Raw genomic sequence first — 21,344 nt, forward strand, 5'->3', positions numbered from 1 at the left:
CATCTGACATGCTTGCCTTGATATGTGATAAAATGGCAACTAGTTGAACTCACTTCCAGGCTTCTGGAGTTTAAATGGATTTGGTTTGGTGACCCTGTCACCCCACATATGACATTTGATGGTTTCAGCGACTTACATTTTGTGAAGGTGCCAGATAGAAAATAGTCTTTAGTGGAGGTGAGAGGTTGATTCAGACACACTGTGTCTCAGCCACATATTGGCTCTGAATTTGGACTTTAAATGCAACCAGTCCATCAAAACTGGTTGCATTTGATGATTTAAGACATACAGTTTAAAGAAACAATGATGGCCTTTGCATTTCCTCATAAGAGGAAAATATGGAGCTACTTTACTTTATAAGAGGTTAATTCTGCAGGGCTTTGATGATTGTGAATCTGCAGATCAGTTCAGTGAAAGGAGGATTCAGAAATTCACATGTTTTTATGATGTAAGCAGGAAAAATGTGATCAATGAAACCGAAAATTGCTTCTGTAAGTCAACTTCTGTCCGTTCTCGACTCTAGGATTGATGGATTTAAAAGCCACATCAGTTTTGTCAGTTTGCCCAGCGCTGCATGTGATCAAGTAGATCAAAATATCAGAGAGAAAACATCTGGTTTCTCATCTGGACTGCACCCGATTCGATAAACTGAGATTTTTATGAAAAATAAAATAAAACAAACCTGACATTGAGTCTCGTCCACTCAAGGAATGAGCTTGTGATTTCTCTTGTATTTTTCTGCCAATGTTTATTGACTGGAGGCTGGAAAACCTACTGCATGGTGACTCTTCTAGGAGATGCTACCGTCTTTGTAACGAGTATCTTTTATCAGTATTTTCTAAGCTTGTTAATTTTATATATCCACTTTAACTTGCGTTCCTGACTGATATGTTTACTGATAGCTATGTACCGGAGAGCCGTGCTGTATGTTCTGTACGGTGTGCTTGTCAGTGCGTTACTTTCAGTGTGAGCTTTACTTTTCTTTTTCTATTGCGTGTTAGCTGAATTTGGTTTTCGGTTACACTGTGGTTATTTTATAGCTACAATCTAAAATATTTTTTTTCTTTTGTATTTAATGTCAACTTGTGGCATGACTTTGAAATAAAACTAGAAAATATATCCTGAATTTGTCGTTTTTGTGTGACAGAAAAATAAACTTCAAAATTCAACATAAAAAAAAAAATCATCACACATTTGGTCAGGGTAAATATTCCACACAGCTAAGAGATTGTGACCTCCACCTCCTAGCTCCTCCACCCGGCCAGTCTCTGTTTCTGCCACCAGCAGGCTCCACCTCCGAGCTAATCAGGATCAGCGGCCATGAATGAGACCCAGTACCGAGACTCCTGAGATCTCCACCGCTGACCCAGACATCAATCAGTAACTGGGCCGCAAACGCTGCACTGCCTGTAGGAGTCTGGAGCCACAGCTTCAGCAGCTTTCTGAGGGAGGAAAAACCCTGAGAGAACAATTTTTAAAAAACTGCATACCAAGAGACTGGAGCAACACAAGTCAATTTAACCTCCACCGTTTTGTGTTTTGTTAAATAATCCTATCATATCAACTGTGGAGCATTTACCAGAACCAGAACAGGAGGAAGGAGCAGAATCCTTACACAGATTGCAGTGAGGTAAGAGTGGCAGGTGAACGTGAGTTAAGAATTAGTCTTCAGCCAGGCCACAGTGCGGCCGCTCGCCTGTAGATTTAGACTAAAGCCTCTTATTGCTCGCTTTGTCCTGGGCCAGCACTTAAGCAGCCGTTATGTGCCTTTAAAGTAACAATCTGTAAAGTGGAACAGCTGTAAGTTTTATCAAACAAATGAGTGTTAGTTGAACACAGTTAATCGGTTGGGCATGTTTTTGTAATTATCAGTCAAAGAATTCATCTAGTGAAACAAGAAGCAGATGAAGCTACTTTGAACAATAAACATCCTTTAGATTCAAACAAAGTTGGAATTAATGTTTAAAATATTTTTGTATTTTTGACACCACGTTACTTTTAAAGGGAGCTGGTATGTCACCAAGTGTAGCAAAGTTCTGCAGAGGCTGGATATGGACCCATTAATTCAAATCATGTCTTGAATGAAGAAAAATTAAAAATAAGGGATGTCAGACTCTTACAACTTTCAGATGTTCCCCTGATACTTCAATCAAATAACTTGTTACGTAGTTCCTTCATAGCTGATTGCTGGTAAGGAGATTCATTCATTTGATTAGATGTGTTGGAGCCATAATGCATGAGGACTGGACTTGGTTAATGAAATGGATAAACAGCATCCTTAGTGTGTAATCAAGTTCTTTAGAGTCCTTCAAATTAACCAATTGTCTGATTATTTGGCATGTTGAAGCAGAGAATTATCAAAAGGATAGACGTTTTGGATACTGGTCCTCAACAGCTGAATCTGAACAACACTATGGTAGACATTTTGGTTTCACTTGTATACGTTTTTACTCCCATAGGTGTGAGATTTTAGGGTACAGCCACATCAGCCCTGTAAAGTTCGTGTTTATTGAACTCCAGTCCGTTTGTCTAGAAGATCCGGTTTGTTTGGGAAGGTGTGAAGTTGAACCAAAAAAGTGAACTCTACTCCGTTTACAAACCTTGGTCTTGATTTGGTTGAAGTGAACTCTGGTGCAGTTACAATGAACATGTGAATGCCAAGTGGACCACAGACTGCTCCAAAAGCAGGAAGCAAACTACAGTACAGGGCATTCTGGTTAGATGCAACCAAAACAAACATCTGAGTATGGCGCTAGTGGGAGAAATGACTGGTTGTCTTTACAAAAACCAAAAGAGAAATCCAGCAATCACTAAAATCTGACCCAACTCCTTTATTGTTTACATTTTGTAAATAGGGAAATTGTGCCTTTATCAGAGGTTTGTGTGTCGTTTCCTTCAGTGGTTCTTGGTGCAACGCCAACACAGGCGAGCAGAGGAACAGGTTTTTCTAAGGGTTTGGTTGGTTTGACACAGTGCAGTGTGAAAGAGAACCACAGCAGCGGAAAATTTAATAAATGTTGGTCCCCAATCGAATCGAGCCTACAATACTACACGGGGTGAAAACAATCTTAGTCTTGATGTTTTTGGTAGGGCTGTAAGTGTAAACATGTTAATTTCAATCCCTTAATGGTAACACTTTATTTGAAGGGGGTTGAATAAGACTGACATGACACTGTCATAAACACCTGTCGTTAACATGAATAAGCCTTCATGAATATTTATGACTGTTGTCATAAAGCGTCATTCGGTAAATTATGACTTTTAATACAAAGTTGACATTATTCAAAATGTCTTTGTTATGACAACTTGACATTAACCAAGAAATCATTACTGATATAAATTTGTTATAAAAGTATTACTGATTGCACTTTAAAAATTAGGTATCTTTATGTTATTAAAGGTAAAGTTTAAACAGTAATGATTTATTGGTTAATGTCAAGTTGTCATAACAAAGACATTTTGAATAATGTCAAGTTTGTATTGAAAGTGTCATATTTTACCGAATGACGCTTTATGACAACAGTCATAAATATTCATGAAGACTTATTGACGTTCATGACAGGTGTTATGTCATGTTTATGAAAGTGTCATGACAGTCTTATTCACCCCCCTTCAAATAAAGTGTTACCCAATTAATTACATAGATTTTATGTTACAAATTTTATTTCAATTGTGTGTTTTTTTAACACACGAAAGTCCTAAGTCGGAATCTATGTATGTGCGTGTTTCTAGTACGACCATAAATCTGACGCACAAGTGACATCCACAACAGCAATGGACGACAAAGCCTCAAAAAACAATCTGATGGGTTGTTGAAAAAGACTATTGTTGTGTTCAAGTTGTGCTAAAAAGAGTTAGCCTTGTAGTTATACTACTTCAGGATAAAAAAGCATCTCAGTGCTAAACATGTGGCGTCACCACAGACGTCCCTAATGCTAATGTCAGCGTCCACAGCCCACATTTCTAAAGAAGCTCTATCAACGATCAGTCCTTCATGAAACTTACAGACTCTGCAATTAACTTGTTTAAAAACTTCAATTGAGTCCCACTGCTAGTTTTTAGAAATGTAGCTGTGAATAAAAGCTCCTGTTTCACACAGCTTACATCACCATGGTGATTGGAGGTGCAGATGTAAAGCATGTAAGCCTCCTCTGAGGTCATGTAAAGCTCTTTAACCCTAAGAACTGCAGCTGTTCAAAATGTAATTAAGGTTAACTGCTTTGCTTAATGCTGGATCATTGTCCTGTTTATGTTTTGCAACATTTGTATTTATTTGTACATTAGAGAAGAAAGCACCTACATTTCTCAACTCGTCTCATATTCTTTCAGACACTGAATTTCGGCCATCTTGATGGAGGCGAGTCTCCCAGAGGTTCTTGGCCGATGATGAAAGTGTCCCACCCAGCGGTGCCTCTGAATCCCTGCCATGTGAGTGATACGTGTGAAGCGCACATACTTGTTAGAATAACAATGCAGACCACAGACAGATTAACAGCCAGGAGCTTTAATGAGCCTCTGTGTGTAAATCTTCCAGCAGGTTGACTTTGAGTCTTGTGAGCTGTGAAGATTAACTAGTTTGTAGTTTGTTTTAAAAGCCTTAATTTTTTTTTTTTTCTGAAAATCTGTAATAATCAGATGCATCTTCAGTCCAAGTATTAATTAAATATTTTAAACAGCAACTGAATAATTGAGATTGAGCTCACTGTGGAATACTGGCTCCAGCTCAAGTGAAGCACACACACCTCCAAACTGCAGAGGCCAAATTGTGCAGCAAATTTCCAGGTTGCAGTTTAAATGTAAAATTGAAAAACTGTGAGGTTGTTTAGCAATGAAGAGTAGGAGGATTTAAAAGCAGCTTTGTGATTTCCTTTAAGGCTACGTCCACACAGCAATTTTTGATGTTCAATTAAAATTTTTTGGTGGAATCCAATTTTTTAGATGGTTATTCATGCTACTATTAAATTTGACTGCAGTCAGAGATCCGTGTGACCGGTTTACGACCCCAAAAGCAACCCACATGCACAGAAAAATGACGTAGAGATCACACAGCAGCGAAATGTTTAGGTGAGTAATAGTGGACACTGCCGTCAATGGATTAGTTTTAAAGTTGTTGAAAGTTGTTGAGCCATGCGAGTCCACAGTATTGTTACAAGATCATAACAAGACAAAGAAAACTAAAAAAAAAAGTGATTAATTACATTAAAAAGAGTCCCGACTCCAGTCATAATGTTTTGGCCACACCCTGTGTTTCTTATTTATTGAAGTTTTGTGTCTGTGGTGAATCCTTGAGGTTATCATCATGGTTATTTTTAAATATTGTGAGGACTAAATCACTCATCTAGATTTACTCAAGAACTTTTTAATTCAGGAGCAATGTGACATTTTATTCCAGATTTCAGATTTTTTTTTATTCCCTTTGTCTGCTTTGTTTTTGTTTGTTTTTAGTGATCAGTTTAGATGTTTTCTAAAGGGGCATTAACCTTCAGAAAAACCTGTATAAGAATTTTGAAAAGTATTAATCATTCCCTCCACTTTGCAGTAATGTGTCAGTCACATCCGTTCACCTCAAGGTTTGAAGATGTGGAAAAATACTAGGGATATGAATACTTTGATGTATTTAGTACTTCGATGAAAAACGTAAACATGAAAGCTTCCAGTTTGATCTGGGTATTCTGCATTGAGGCATTATCAGTTAATCTGGTAGAGCCTTTCCTGTTGGATGGTAATTGGTCTAATTGAAGTTGTGGTTAAAGGTTAAAGGAGAAACAGATCCATATGTCTGTGTTGGAGACTGAGGATAATTTGGCTCCCTGCAGTTCAGGATAAGACGGTCTTAACATACACTAATTATTCATTATGGCTAAACAGAAGCAGCTCCTTCATACTACTAATTTAACAAAATAATAATAATAATGAAACATTTAGAAATGTTGGTTAAACCTTCAGAGTTGGTAAAGGAGCTTAAATCCTTGAATTCCAGTTAGGTATTTTCAAGGTTTGGAAAGTACTTAATTTCAAATTCAAGTTCTTGGATGTGCTTGATATTCAAATTGAACAGTTTTGTTATAAAGTTTGATTAAAAACCAAAATTTTCAACTGTTATTTACAGTTGAAGCCAGATATTTTTATAAAGACACATTTTTTTCTCACTGTCTGACATTAAATTAGACTAAACTTTTCCTGTTTTAGGTTAGTTAGAATTTCCAAAATTATTTCTACTTGCTAACTTTCTTTGTATATTGTGTTTTAAGCATTTAATTTGAGCAGGAAAGTCTTTTGCTGTAACACGATTTATTTTGATTGTTTTATTCTAATGAATATTATTCATAATGGCTAAATGACTTTTTGAACTGTGTAATTAAAATAAAGTTTGTCTTATATTTTACACATTAAAGTTATAGAAACTGGGGGATTTTGCTAAATCTGTTGTTTTTTCTTGGATCAGTCAGGTGTATAAGATGTGAGAGAGACATTTCAAAACAAAATATTTTTTATATTTTAATGTATCTTTTTCCATGCTGTAGCATATATAATACTACCACATGAAATTATTAATAACATACTATTGAATTGAAACAGTTGTTTTTAGTTAATTTTTGCTGTTTTTATCTCCGAAGTGCAGCACTTTAAAAGTTTTAAAACTTACCTTAAAAATGCTGGAAAAGTGTTTCCTTAAAGTTTAGTGAAAATCTGTTTTCTCGGATTAATTTCAACAGTTACTCCAAATATGGTTTGATTTAGGAGATTCTTAAAATTATTATATATTATTTTATTCCAGCTCCAAACTTGAATTTTTCTGCAGACTAGTGTCACAAACACAGAAACTGAAGTCATTATTACACTGCAGAAGGTGACAGGATAGTGCTTGTATCTATTTAGTTATTGAAATTTACTTTGGGGGCGTTTGGCCATATGCTACTTCAGCGTTATTGCAAACAAAGGGAACAAAAGAAGGACGACTCAGCGGGGAAGGGGCACTAAGTGATTCAGCAGTCATAGCTGCAACAACTGTGGCTGGTACTTAAACCATAGGATTAGCCCCAGGAATCTGAGTAAGCCTTTAACAGTCTCCCGTACTGGTTTGTTGTTTCCAGTTGAGCCGTGCAGCTGGTAGCAGCCATGCGCAGCCATACTTCTGCCAGCATTAAACGCTTTCTGAACGTCTTTCACCAAACTTGATCTGCTTTTCAGGCTGAACATTTTCAGAGATTTTATTGTTTAATAAGCCATTTCAATCTGACCTATTAATCATCCAGGCATTGAAAGGCTTCAAAACCTAAAGCCCTAATCTCACCAGTATAATGATATAGAGATCACCAAAGAAGTCCTACAGGTTGAGGATCAGATAAACATCTTTTACTCCCATGAATGTGTAAAAATAAGGTTGACACTTGAGAAAATGCTTGACTAGTCTGTTTAAAAATCTAACTAAAACATGACAACATAAAGAAAAAATATCTAGTCAGAAATGAAAATTTTGATAATTAAAATAATAAGGTTTTATTAATTATAATAAAAAATTTTAACTTGTTTCTTGGCAGTGCAGCATTGCTTTAAATATGTTGTTTAAGTTGTTTGAGATCTTTCTTGTTGTTTATCTTTGCAGGTCTCCCTCACATGGTGACTTCTGATGTCCTCGGGGAAACTCAGACCTGAACCATGGTTATTCTGCAGCAGGTAGGAATGAGCTGATTGGTCCATGTTGCATGTTTTTGTTTTTTCTGTTGTATTTCTGCATGGTCGCTGTTCTCCTGATGTCTTATCAGTTTAACTGAACAAACGGACACATTTATTCACCTGTGCTGTAAAAAAGAGTATAAATGAAAAACAGACCAGTTTATGAGGATAAGCAACTTTGAGAGGTCATATTATGTAAGAAACTGTTACACAGATTTACAGATCATGGTTTCTCCTGTTTATGTAAGTTTGAAAGCTATCTGTATGGAGTTCACTTTGTCTTTTATTCACCTATCCTGTAGCATTTTTCTGCTTTGTCCGTATCCATTTTTACAAATTACAGACATCATAAAGAGGGATATATAACTATTTATTTCCTTACTTTAAAATGTTAAACATTTGTGTTATCCATTCATAACAGTGACTATAGCTGCGTTTCCATTATAAATGTCTGCAAAACCTTGAAGATATTCGATTAATGTCGGAAAAACAATATTTCTCATTTGCGGTATTTCCATTGAATATGAAAATCACACGTGGATAAGTTTGTTCACACAACAAGTCATTAAAAAACATCATTCTACCATTCCCTGTCTTCTTTTTCTTTGTGGTTTCCACCAGTGGCAACAACCAGTTGTTAATGCAAAAAAACTCGTTTCCATTGTAGTTTTGCAAAATAAATAAATTATGATACAGCTGAAAAACCACCTCATCCTAGCATAAAGAGTTTTTACAAAATTGACATGTTTCCATTAAGCAAATTTATCTTCAAAACATTAAATTGTGCAATTAGAGGGTCAGTACAAACATAGCTAGAGAAAGTCTGTTTAAAATCCAAATGATCAGAAATCAATTACAACATTTGAGCTGCATTTAGTTATATCTACTGTCTTCTGGTCAGGAGTGGGAACTATTTCCCAGTGTGCTTAGTGGCATGGTTTGTATCCTATCTCCATGAGTGAGATGGAAGTGTGTTACACTGAGCTGACTCGTGTGTTATTAATGCAAATGTTTATTTTAATGCAACTGACAGTTTGCACAGCTTGATGATAATGTTCTATTCACACTGAATGTTTTTGAGCACAATTCATTGTTATGTTTAATAAAATTTAAGGTCATATCAGAAATTTTGTTCATGCAATTTGAAGCAATAATCTAGATTATTCTAAAGTAGAATAAGTAGTTATTTTAAGTTGATTTTGTGAGTAAGAATAATAGAGAATCTGTGCTCTTTAAGTTGGTGAGGGCATTTTTTCTTGCGTATTGTGAAATAATTATTTGGTTCAAATTGCAGCATTTACTTAAAACTGACAATTCAAGATTAATGTACTTAAAAACAATGTTTAGACAACTTGTCTTTTGTTGTTAAGTCAATGTTATGAGCTTTAATTTCTGAGTTAAAACCAAGACAATTTTCTTGTTGACTGAAATTGTATTTTCAAAGCAGGAGGTGGACTTTCATTTTCAAGTTAAACCACCTTCAAATGTTTTACAGTGTAAGGATCAGATTGAAAAAGACATCAGGATTTTCTCTCCCCATCACAGAGACATTTTCTTAATGTTTTTTACTTCTAAAATGTCCAACTTGGTTACATTGGTTAAAATAAGCATTAAGAATCCCATAAATTACTGACATCCTGAATGTAGGGCTGGAGAGCCTAATTTCCTCTTTCGGTTGTCATGGAAATATGCAGATTTTATGCAAATTAAACATAGAATATTAAAGCAGAGGTGAAGACCTGATGACACCATCAGGAATTAATTATATTCAGCTGAACTTAAACATGCAGAAATTTGTATTGGACTCCAGCGCTAAACTAAGTGGATTTTAAACAGATGAGTCAGACTTAGTTCATATTTGTACAGGTTTTAGTTCTGTCCAACTTAACAGCCAGTCAATAAAACATAATTATTGTAAATTTAATTTTCCTTTTAACTTGTGTAATTCACGACCTAATGCTGGACAAAATCCTGACTGCTACTGACCCAAACGCTGAACCGTTACAATGCTAGTCGCATTATGTGTAAAGAGAGCAGGCAATATGCATTTAAAGTGGCATTAAAAAGGTCTTGGGGTGTGCTGTGCTGTGGTGGTGCAGGGGTTAAGCACAACCGACATATGGAGGCCTTAGTCCTTGACGCAGCCGTCGCAGGTTCAATTCCTGGCCTGGCGACCTTTGCCACATGTCTTCCCTTTCTATCATTACCCACTTTCCTGTCAATTAACTATCAAATAAAGGCCACAAGAGCCAAAAAAATCCTTATAAAAAGGTCTTAGAAAGCCTTAAATTTGATTTGCTACAAAGTGAAGTTGCCTTGTTACAAATGTGCATCAAATATTAATGGATTGTTTCCCCGTTTTCAAATTCACCTAAGTTTACAAAGATAAATTTACCTGTAAAACAGAGCAGATGATTGTTTCTTTCTGAACTTCACTAGAAATTGGTTAAATCCTCTGTTTGTTCTAAAATTAAACTCTGTTACGTCTCTTCCTAATGGCCCATCGTGACCCATTTGGCCTGAAGTTAAGCCTTTTTCAAACTAAATCCTTCCATTCAGTCAGCTGGCAGCAGAAAAATTTGGTAATTCTGATACTTCCTGCTTATTCAACCTGCAGATCCAAACAGAAACAACAGGTTACATGACAACAAACCCACATTAGGCTGATTTTTAAAATGTTTTTCTTTGGATTCACCTCCACCTTTAGACACTAGGTGTCCTCAGTGTTCCTCTCTGGGCTTCAGATTGAAATTTTACCTTAGTAGTTATATAATTATGTGGATTTATTCCCTCAATATTATGCTGTTTAAGATGATTGACAGCAGTATTTTTTAACAAAAAAATATCTCCTTCTAAGATGTTCTTTGTCATTTCATCCAGCCTTTTTGGAGACCAGATTTATCAACTCTGAAACTGAGTCCTAGAGTGGATAAATTTCAACATGGATAAATTTCACAAATAAGTACTGTGTAAATATTAAAATGAACAGTATGTACATTTTTGTGTGCATGCAGCCAAGGTTTTGCCATGTAACTCATTCTGTGCTTTAGTTTTCCTGTTCTTTCAACTTGTCCAACTTTGTTGAAAGTCGTTTGTCAAAATACAACTAATTAAAGCCTCTTCTATTTCTGAATATTAATTGGATACATTTTGTTTATTTTTTTAAAAAGTGAAATTAGTGTCACAGAAACTAAAAAATGAAATTAGAGCAGTTTTATGGATGTAATTCACCACAGAATCATTCAGCTCGGCTGCGTTTGGCACAAACTGGAAGACATCTGACAGTTCCAGACGCCTGTAAAAGGAGTATAAATACTTTTAAGGCACATACACCAGAGAGTATGACAAACATATTTTTCAGAAAACCTTTTTAGTTTTATTAGTAATTATTCTTGCATTTTTTTTCTCCTGCTGCCTAAAATCTTAACATACATGCCTTGATCTTTCTGATGCAGGGGGACTATGTGTGGTTGGACCTTAAGACAGGTCGGGAGTTTGACGTCCCCGTTGGAGCTGTGGTGAAACTCTGCGACTCTGGACAGATCCAGGTTCTGGATGATGAAGGCCGGGTGAGTCCTCGACCCAGCAGGAGGATAAATCTGTGAGACTTATTCGGCTCACTCTACTAGTTCATTAAAATTGTTAATTCAGAATTCTATAAATTAATTAATAGCAATTAAACACAGTAAAAAGTGACGATCAATATAATCCATAAAAAAAGAACTGATTTATTCCCTAATTTCCCTTCCCTGTGCAGGAACACTGGATTTTTCCCCAGAATGCCACTAACATCAAGCCGATGCACCCGACCTCCATCCATGGCGTCGAAGACATGATCCGCCTGGGCGACCTCAACGAAGCTGGCATTCTTCGCAACCTGCTCATCCGCTACAACGAACACGTCATCTACGTCAGTGACATGTCAAGTTCACAACAAAAACATTTGCGGTGCCTGTAGTTTCATAGACTTCTGCAACACTAACTATGCTTCCATATAATTGGGCAAATTGAAATTCCAAAAATAAATTTGCTTAATGGAAAAACGATAATTGAAAAAAAAAATTATGTTTTTTAATTCCAAGTTTTTGCACTACCATGAGTTGATTTTTCAGCTGTAACAAAATTAGCATTAGCGTAAGCTAATTTTATCTAAGTGTCAAAGAAATTAGAAGACGCTAAAAGCATGACAAAAAAAAAACCTCTAAACATCCTTTTTTTTTTTTGTAGATCTAGATCTTGTAAATTTTTATTTTACTTTATTTTTTTCTGCGCCCCCTCCCAGACGTACACCGGGTCGATCCTGGTGGCAGTGAATCCCTATCAGCTGCTTCCCATCTACACTCCGGACCAGATCCGCCTCTACACCAACAGGAAGATCGGAGAGATGCCACCGCACATATTCGCCATCGCAGACAACTGCTACTTCAACATGCAGAGGAACAACAAGGACCAGTGCTGCATCATCAGGTGTGACTTTGTTCCCTCCTGAAAAGGGAACAAGCAACTCACTCTCTTCTTTTGTTTTTATTTATATATATTTTTTGAATTGGTTTTGTCTGACAGTGGTGAATCTGGAGCCGGGAAAACCGAGAGCACAAAGCTGATTCTTCAGTTCCTGGCGGCCATCAGCGGTCAGCATTCCTGGATAGAGCAGCAAGTCTTGGAGGCCACACCCATCCTCGAAGGTCAGCATCAGTCACCATCCACAAAGTTTATGTTTGTCCACTTTATAAACAAGCAGGAAGAAATTAATGCACCCTTTTATGCTTTCTTCATCATCTCCTGGTCTGATTTGTTTAACTGTTCAGCTTTTGGAAACGCCAAGACGATCCGTAATGACAACTCCAGTCGCTTTGGGAAGTATATAGATATCCATTTCAACAAACGGGGCGCCATCGAAGGGGCCAAGATAGAGCAATACCTGCTGGAGAAATCTCGAGTGTGTCGACAGGTCAGATGATTCTGTTCAGATTTACTCCAGAACAGTTTTAGCTGAAATTAAATTGTTTTCTGATCTGATATGTTCTTCTGTACTACTGGAATCTTCTATAAAGAGAGGAAATATTTTCTGAAAAATATAATTAAATAAAAAATATATCTAAAACTGATTCATGCTGGAGGTATTGCAGACATCTCCATATTTTCTGAGATTTTCTGAATTGATCTAAAAAATGTGATTCTAACAGAGCAGAGTGAAAACTAACATGAATGTTGATTTGTTTTTCTCTCCTGCAGGCAGCCGATGAGAGGAACTACCACATTTTTTACTGCATGTTGAAGGGAATGGGTCCGGAGATGAAGGCTAGGCTGGGTCTGGGCCTGGCCAGGGATTACTGCTACCTCACTGCGGTAAAACTGACTGTTATTTACACTCACCGTATAAAACATCTCAGCCATTTTTTACAGTTTTAAACCAGACAAAACCTTTTCGACTTTAGTTCAGTTAAGATTAACAAATTACTAGAATACCATTTTTGAAATATTTTTTCTTAACCTTGAGTCAGTAAGTGATACATGTCATTTTATTGAGATAAGGGGTAGTTTTAGTTAAGTGTTGAATTCTCTTTTCAAACGGAAAAGTAGTGGTAAGTCAGTTATTTTGTTGTTATTTCCTGACGAAGCTATAGTGCAACTGTATCAAATCTCTAGGCCAACATTGACATTAGTCGCATCTCCATCAGCATTTTTTATGTTTATTTTGAAGTACCACATTATAAAAGGTTGACAGAAACGGCAAAATTTGAAATAACTTCCTTGATTTTGCAAAAAGGTTTTTACGCTCGCTTGAGGTAGTTTTCAGCTTTTCTGAAAAAGATAATGAGCCAAAGATGGAAACAAATTGACCGAATAAGTTCTGATGTTGCAAACATTCCTGTCCACTGGTGTGTCTGTGCCTGACCAGAGGCAAAATCTCCACAAAGTCCACACCTTGGGGCTGGAGAAAGGACTCTCTCCATTTTTCTGAGAAGTGTGGCTCATGCTAGCTGCCAACTTCTACTTCCTGCTTGTTACAGCCATGTGTAGCGTCAACATCTAACAAAATTCACTTTACGTAGCGTGGTTGATTCACTCCAAAGGTTAGGTTACTCAATAATGACACTGCACTGACCAAGAACTGTCAAAGCCTCCCTGTCCTCGCTGTTTCCAGGGTAACTGTACTGAATGTGATGGCCGCAATGACCTGGCTGATTATTCCAGCATCCTGTCGGCCATGAAGGTGCTCATGTTCAGCGAGACGGAGTACGTGGAGATTTCGAAGCTGCTGGCGGCCATCTTGCATATGGGCAACCTTCGGTTTGAAGGTATGTGAACGCCTCAGAGTCATTATTATTTGTGGAGGCGTGGAGGTTCTTTAAATGTATTCTCATTACCTGCAGCTCGTACGTACGACAATCTGGACGCCTGTGTGGTTGTGAGATCTCCTGACCTAGTGACTGCTGCTTCACTCATGGAGGTTTGCTCCACTCTAGCAATACTGCCTATAAATGGATCTATGCTTCTTAATTTATTGGGACATCTTTTTTTTCCCCAAAAAACTTGATTTAAAATAAGAAACATACAGGAACAAAATAAAACACAGAAAGTAGAGAACAAGACAAACATAAATTCAATATCTAAGGGAATTATAAAACGTGAATTATATTGTCAAAGCTAAATTGGTGCTCAAGGGCTGTAGTTTTTCAAAGGCAGATATAATCTGTATTGAAGCCAGTGCTTCAGCATCAGTGGAACTGGTGTTTATGACTGATGCTTTAGAGTTAGTGCTAATTTTTTAGTTAGCAGTGCTAAAATATTTGGACATATTTTCAGTTTAAAGTAGAAAAATGTAGAATTTAGCATTCAGAACTTCATTTCTGACTGTAACTTCTATTTTATAGCCTTTTTAGACCCTTATTAACAGATTATACAATGCTGATTCACAACAAAGGCTCTCTCATGGCACTTTACACAAATATGTCACTTTCTGGTCCATAAATGTATAACTAATCCAATAGTATCTGATTACAGACGGATTTAAATTCAATTATATATTTTTCAGTTTAATTCGATTGTGTGGTCTGACAGCAAACATTTCCCTTTTATCTGAATGTCAGTCTTCACAGCACAGATAACAAAGAGCCCATCCATAATAGAAAAAGCAACACATTTTGCGTGGTTCTGTACTGCAGGTGGAGCCGAAGGACGTGATGGTGTGTTTGACCACTCGAACCCTCATCACCCGGGGTGAAAGCGTCACCACGCCGCTCAGCGTGGAGCAAGGTCTGGACGTCAGGGACGCCTTCGTCAAGGTATTTATTATTTATGCTTTCAAGAGCAGCTTAATAAATCCAAACACAGAGTTGTGTTGCTGTGAGCTTCTTCCTAGAGGTTTGGTTGAATGTTTTATTCTTGCATTAACTACAGTTAATATAAGCTTCATCAACAAAAACTCACAAAATATGTGAGCAGAGCGGTTTCTGACCTATACCTTTCATTACGTTTCAGTCATAAAAAGTATTAAAAATTATTTTGTTTTTGCTTTTGCTTTTTTCATCAGTAAACAACTGTCTGTGATTTGCTACTAGACTGTAAGCTAATCCCCTATTTTAGAAAGGCAGGCCCAAATGTTTGTGCCATTATGTACTGTATGTGCTGTAATTTCTGTAAATAAATGAGAAATTTAGCATGTTGCATGCACACTGATGTGTGGTTTCTCCTTCTGCAGAGAATATAAACAGTCAAGGACTGTAAGGCAGCTAAAACCAGAAGTTATCAGGCAATCAGCTTGGGGCCAAAATGATCTGTTCTGGACAAGCTTTTTTAATACTTTGAAATTAGGTTCAAATGTCACATTTAAAATCTTTCTTGGGAACATTGTGACGTTTTTGAAGGACTCCACACCCACATATTCATATTTTACTTTTTTTACATTTTGTCAAGCTACAACCATAAACATAAATGTTTTTGTTGAGATTTTGTATGACAAACACAAAAAAGAGTATAATTGTGAAGCAGAAGAACAAAATGGTTTTCAAATGGTTTTATAGGCAGATATCTAAAAATGTTTGTTGTGTGATTCTCCAGTACCTATTAACATCTATCTAAAGCACTCTGCTTCATCACACCTGAATTAAATAATTTAATAAGTGCAACTGTTTGCAGGATGTGTATTTTTTGTCAGAGTAGTAACTCTGCTGATGGAGCAGAGTCCCCTCAGATCAGTCCTTCAGTCTGTCTCCAGATAGGTTTGTGTTCTCGCAGTTAAGCTAATGTAGGTTTTCTGACTTTATGCTTTCTCATGCAGGGGATCTACGGCAGACTGTTTGTCTGGATAGTAGATAAAATCAATGCAGCCATTTACCGACCTCCTTCCTGCGAGAGTAGTGTCATCAGAAGGTCTATCGGACTGCTGGACATCTTCGGCTTTGAGAATTTTCTCATCAATAGGTGATGAATCACTATTCTTTTCGAGGGTTGAACTTCTTTTAAGGTGATTTTTTTCTGAATTGTCCGACTGCTTGTGTAGCTTTGAGCAGCTGTGCATCAACTTCGCCAACGAGAACCTGCAGCAGTTCTTCGTTCGCCACGTTTTCAAGCTGGAGCAGGAGGAGTACAACCTGGAGGACATCAACTGGCAGCACATCGAGTTCACAGACAACCAGGAGGCGCTGGACATGATCGCCAACAAACCCATGAACATCATCTCCCTCATCGATGAGGAGAGCAAGTTCCCAAAGGTACGACTCAAAGGATCAAACACAGTTTTGTTCTGCAAAGTTATGTGTGGTGTAAAGAGCCTGAAAATAGTTTCTTGTCCATCTTTTGTCAGGGAACCGATGCTACGATGTTGTATAAGCTGAACTCACAGCACAAACTCAACACCAACTACATCCCTCCAAAAAACAGCTACGAAACCCAGTTTGGCATCCAACACTTTGCTGGGGTGGTGCATTATGAGTCCAGAGGTTTGTTCACCCCAATCAGAGATTAATCTTCTAATTTATGGTCTTTATCTGCATTATAGTGAGTTATGTTTAATTATATTAAACTAATCTGTCTCATAATCCATCAGAAATCCTGCTATATATGAAATGTCTTTATATATATATATATATATATAAAGACCTACAAATCTGATCAAAACTATTTTCTTTAAATGCACCACCTAATGCTATCATGCACTCTTTTGAGTTAATTCAGACTGAAGTTCAAGATATGATGGTTTGTTGAAAAACAGAGATAATCTTATAACCAGTTAGTCTATAAAGACCTCCAACTATGAACCTGCTTATAGTAAATCATGTGAATTGTACAATAATAAAAAAAAGAACAGAAATTGCTCAGAAAAAGAATGATGCATTTGGAGCATATTTATCAGAAAATTTGCACAAAGCTTACAGACTTAATCTTTTGTCAAGATTGTTTGTGTATGAAGCTTTTGTTCAATCCGAATGAGTCAACCAAACCCTCTCAGTGTTTCCCATTTCATTCATCCTTCAGGATTTCTGGAGAAAAACCGCGACAGCCTCCACACCGACATCATCCAGCTCGTCCACTCGTCCAAGAACAAGTTCATCAAGCAGATCTTCCAGGCCGATGTTGCTATGGTAATGCCTGTTTCCTTTCTGTTGTCATTCAAGGTGATGACGGGTGGTGCAGCGCTGCACCTCACACATCCTCTCACTCTTCTGTCTCCTCTGTGTTTTTACTTTTTAAACATCAGTTTCTTTGTGGCTATCAGCAGCCGAGCACCTCCGCTCCCAAGGTAACATCGACAAACTGTGGTGTCTGTGTTTGCTTAACTTCAACCAAAGTCCAGCAGCGTGACTAGCAGCCTCCCACTCCAGTCGTTAGTCCTTTTCTCCACAGGAATATGGCTTGTTGCAGGAAACAGCAACTTTTATAAGCTACTTAAATATATGCATATATTAAAAGTCGTATCGGTGTCAATAATAAAATATTTCCTTATGCTGTAAGTCTCAAAATCTTCCAGAGTTAATACTCTTTTTCAGAAAGATTAATTTTGTGCAGTTTTGGCCAGAATATCTTGTGCATCTTCATGCACAGGGACTCATTTCCAGGCATGTATGATATTGCACTGTCAACTGGAATGTAACTGGAGCAGATTAAAAGAAAACTCGTTTGAGGTTTGAAGAAACTGCAGCTTTTTAACAGACATCTTGTGAAGATTTTTCCTTTCCCCTGACTTTCTTTGTGCTACAGCAACGTGTGCCCCCTGTCCTGTGTTGTGCATTGTACACAATGTTTGTTAATGTTGTGAATTTCCTGATAAATATATGACATTTAATAAACTGGTTATCTTTATCAGTTGAAATATGGGTAAGTATGTTAGTCAGCTGATCTACAATTATTTGGTAAAAAGATTTATAAAGTCTGGTTAAAATAAGGGGACATTTCACAGAAATGAATGTTTCATTCATAAAGTTTCAGGTGTTATTGGGACAAACGGTGATCAACCATTCTCGATGACCGTATTTTCAATCCTATTTTAGGGATGAAAGATTTTACTGTATGAGTCGGAGTACTTGCTGCACATTATGACAATCCCTTCTACATTTTGTGTCCAATTCAATCATGCTTTTAATTTTCCTTTAGTTGATTTTCTTTTAAGCATTTTTACTGTTACAATACTGTTAACTAATTTGTGGTTTGCAGTATTTTTCTTCCTTTTTATTAGTTATTTATTTTATTTATTAATATTTTTTTGTTTTACCAGTTTGTTTGTTTTACACTGTATTTTTAGGGTGTTGAAACAAGAAAGCGTTCTCCAACTCTGAGCAGCCAGTTCAAACGTTCCCTCGAGATGCTGATGAGGACGCTCAGCGTGTGTCAGCCGTTCTTTGTTCGCTGCATAAAGCCCAACGAGTTCAAGAAACCAATGGTAAGAGTCTCTAACCAGTGACTGCTATGCAGTCTTCCACAAACAAAGAGATCCCTCATGCTAGGTTAAGCTAAGTAAGGATCAAACTCACTGTGGTGAGCAGTGAACCCCGTAAATGACTAATATAACATATTTTCATTGTAAAATCTGTAAAAAATATATTATTGATTCTCTGTTCTGAGATTTTCGAAGAGTAAAATGTAGCATGAAGATGAAAGTAAATGTGATTATCAGAATTGGTAGAAGGAGGTTGTTTGCAAATAACAGTTGCCTGTATCAAATTGACATTCATTTTTTCCTAAAATAAGCATTTGCTCTGTCATTTGCATTCACCAAATTTTGTTTTAACATCTGATTTATTCTTTTCTTCCCCTGCAGTGGACATTTTTTTAGAAGATTTTTCCACTTCAGTGTCGTTACCTTTTAAATAAACAACAAAAAATTATCAGCTATATAACACTACCACCTTCCAAATTTTTGATAATGTTTTGTTTATAGTTTATTTCTTTCCAAATTCTCGACACAATTAATAAATGCCGATGTTTTCTATCAGAATGCAGCTTGTTAGCAATAGCTAACTTCACTCTGAGCTCTAATACACAAATTCAACTGAAAACTTGAAAAAATAAAACAATTAAAACAACTAAATATAATTTCTTAAATGTGGTGTTATACCCATTTTCACAGTTTTGGCACAATTAAATTAAAATCCTGTCTTTAGTCATGCTATGTTTGAAAATGCGTATCAAAACTATAGACTTGCAGCTTTTCCAGTCTCCATTTTTGGCCAAATACAAATAAATCTTCCCATCTGTAAATTAATAATGACAAAATCAATCAGAACTTGCAACATTTTTATCCTGTATTAGTATACTTTTTAGTTGATAATGATGGGTCGTGTGTTTCTGCATTATTTTCCTCAGTTATTTGACAGAGAGCTGTGTATTCGCCAGCTGCGCTACTCCGGCATGATGGAGACGATCCGGATCAGGAGAGCAGGTTATCCCATCAGATACAGCTTTGCTGAATTTGTGGATCGATATCGAGTCCTGATGCCTGGAATCAAACCTGCTCACATACAGGTAAACAGCACGATCTCTTTGGTTTTTATCTTATTCTCTTTTTATCACATCTCTGTGGACACGGTTACATCAATATTCTTCTGTTGCAGAGCATTAAAGCATTTTTGACGGATTTTATTTTGATATTGACATCAATAGTGAAATGAAATCTTGAAATTATTTTGTTTTTGTTTTTGTAAAAACAAACAAACAGTGTTCTACTAGTTTTCTTAAACTGTAACTTGCCCTGATTTTGTTAAAACATTTTCCTAATGCAGACTTTCTTGGATTTTTCTGACCATTTGAATATTTTCTTTATCTGCTATTCCTCACTTTTGAGTACTTAGTTACTTTTTTTTTCATTCAGGATGACCTGAAGGGAACCTGTCAGCAGATAGTCTCAGCCCGGTTGGGAAAACAGGAAGACTGGCAGATTGGAAAAACAAAGATTTTTTTAAAGGTTGGTTTTCCTATGTTATCAGTTGATGAAATACGGTGCTTAAGTACAGTTCAGCGAGATCTAATGTAGATCATTTTTTCTGATTTGCAATGTGTTGCATGAAATTGTTTTTTATGGTCATAAATCTTATCATCCCCATTAAAAATTGGTCGAGCCTCCTGAGTTATTCTGTGCAGTCCTGGCAAAGTTTTTTTTTCTTACTTCTCACTTTGTGTTTTCCTGTCAGGATCACCATGACATGCAACTGGAGATCGAGAGAGATAAAGCCATCACCGATAAAGTCATCCTCATCCAGAAATCTGTGCGTGGATTGAAAGCGAGGTTAGTGGAGAAATCATGGAAGCTGTGTGTTTTGAGAAATACGTTTTTTAAATTTCTTCTCTTCACAACATTTGCTTTCATTTTCCATTTTCTTCATAAAATCATAAACTGAGCTGATCCTTTTAAAGTAAAACCGCCCTGAAGGGCTAATATTTGATTAAAATGCTTTTAAAGCTTCCTAAGCTATTTTCTGCCAGCTTGTGGCAGTCGCCTATCCAATCTGTGGCATGAAGCATGCAGGTGAGTTTACTATAAATATAACTTATACAAACACCTAAGTTATTTTTTGAGCTTGATATTTTTTATTGAAAACATTGTAAGTCAAATACTGTTTTTGAAGAAAAAGAAATAAAAGCTGTTTTATCATCTTGAAGGGTGAGTTTTCAAACCATGCTGCAACTGACTCCATAAACATAGAAAGGTGCATTGAAACAGTTTAAACATATTTACTAAATACAATAAAACCATGTCTTCAGCATCTTTAATCCTGCAACAGGTCATGAATATAGCAGATCATTTATATACAAACTTAAAAAAGGGGACCAACAGCTGAGCTATAGATGAAAATATTTGTATAAATATCTATGAATGTATATTAAAAACTACTTATTGAAGTTCAAAGAATTGATTTTGCATGATGGAGTTGTGGTTTAATGTGTATTTTCTGTTTCTTTGACAGGTCAAACTTTCGCAGACTCAGGAGCGCTGTGGTTTTTATTCAGAAGGTCTGGAGGGGGTACAGGATCAGAAAGAATTACCAAATTGTGAGTCGTTCTGATTCTTGGAGCGTTTTGTGTGTGGTTTTTCTAGATGCTAAAAGAGATGTTTTCTCTTAATAGCTTAAGGCAGTGGTTCCCAAACTTTTTCTTCTGCGCCCCCCCAGTGGTTTCCAAATATTTTCTGCGCCCCCCTATGGATTACAAATGGCTGTCTGGTTGAAGAC

The 21,344-nt window shown here is 36.7% G+C and overlaps 1 protein-coding gene across 2 annotated transcripts in view; it reads left to right on the forward strand.

Annotated features, from left to right (window-relative positions):
- The first annotated feature begins 1,337 nt into the window (after nucleotides 1-1,337).
- Nucleotides 1,338-21,344, forward strand: part of LOC106962410 (unconventional myosin-VIIa-like) — a 42,734-nt gene continuing 22,727 nt past the window's right edge. The window contains exons 1-22 of one of the 2 annotated variants that reach the window (XM_015056820.1): nucleotides 1,338-1,630; nucleotides 4,330-4,428; nucleotides 7,607-7,677; nucleotides 11,133-11,246; nucleotides 11,435-11,587; nucleotides 11,960-12,144; nucleotides 12,241-12,362; nucleotides 12,486-12,628; nucleotides 12,913-13,026; nucleotides 13,826-13,979; nucleotides 14,055-14,131; nucleotides 14,847-14,966; nucleotides 15,962-16,104; nucleotides 16,184-16,394; nucleotides 16,487-16,622; nucleotides 17,158-17,264; nucleotides 17,381-17,422; nucleotides 18,422-18,559; nucleotides 19,483-19,641; nucleotides 19,988-20,080; nucleotides 20,307-20,401; nucleotides 21,081-21,165. In XM_015056820.1, the coding sequence (XP_014912306.1) occupies nucleotides 7,660-7,677; nucleotides 11,133-11,246; nucleotides 11,435-11,587; nucleotides 11,960-12,144; nucleotides 12,241-12,362; nucleotides 12,486-12,628; nucleotides 12,913-13,026; nucleotides 13,826-13,979; nucleotides 14,055-14,131; nucleotides 14,847-14,966; nucleotides 15,962-16,104; nucleotides 16,184-16,394; nucleotides 16,487-16,622; nucleotides 17,158-17,264; nucleotides 17,381-17,422; nucleotides 18,422-18,559; nucleotides 19,483-19,641; nucleotides 19,988-20,080; nucleotides 20,307-20,401; nucleotides 21,081-21,165 (2,409 nt within the window). In that variant the 5' untranslated portion in view covers nucleotides 1,338-1,630; nucleotides 4,330-4,428; nucleotides 7,607-7,659. The remainder of the gene's footprint in view (nucleotides 1,631-4,329; nucleotides 4,429-7,606; nucleotides 7,678-11,132; nucleotides 11,247-11,434; nucleotides 11,588-11,959; nucleotides 12,145-12,240; nucleotides 12,363-12,485; nucleotides 12,629-12,912; nucleotides 13,027-13,825; nucleotides 13,980-14,054; nucleotides 14,132-14,846; nucleotides 14,967-15,961; nucleotides 16,105-16,183; nucleotides 16,395-16,486; nucleotides 16,623-17,157; nucleotides 17,265-17,380; nucleotides 17,423-18,421; nucleotides 18,560-19,482; nucleotides 19,642-19,987; nucleotides 20,081-20,306; nucleotides 20,402-21,080; nucleotides 21,166-21,344) is intronic. The other variant, XM_015056821.1, reaches the window with a different exon arrangement.

Source organism: Poecilia latipinna, unplaced genomic scaffold (assembly GCF_001443285.1).
Source record: "Poecilia latipinna isolate Pla-1442-1.1 unplaced genomic scaffold, P_latipinna-1.0 Scaffold1410, whole genome shotgun sequence".
NCBI classification, from domain to species: Eukaryota; Metazoa; Chordata; class Actinopteri; order Cyprinodontiformes; family Poeciliidae; genus Poecilia; species Poecilia latipinna.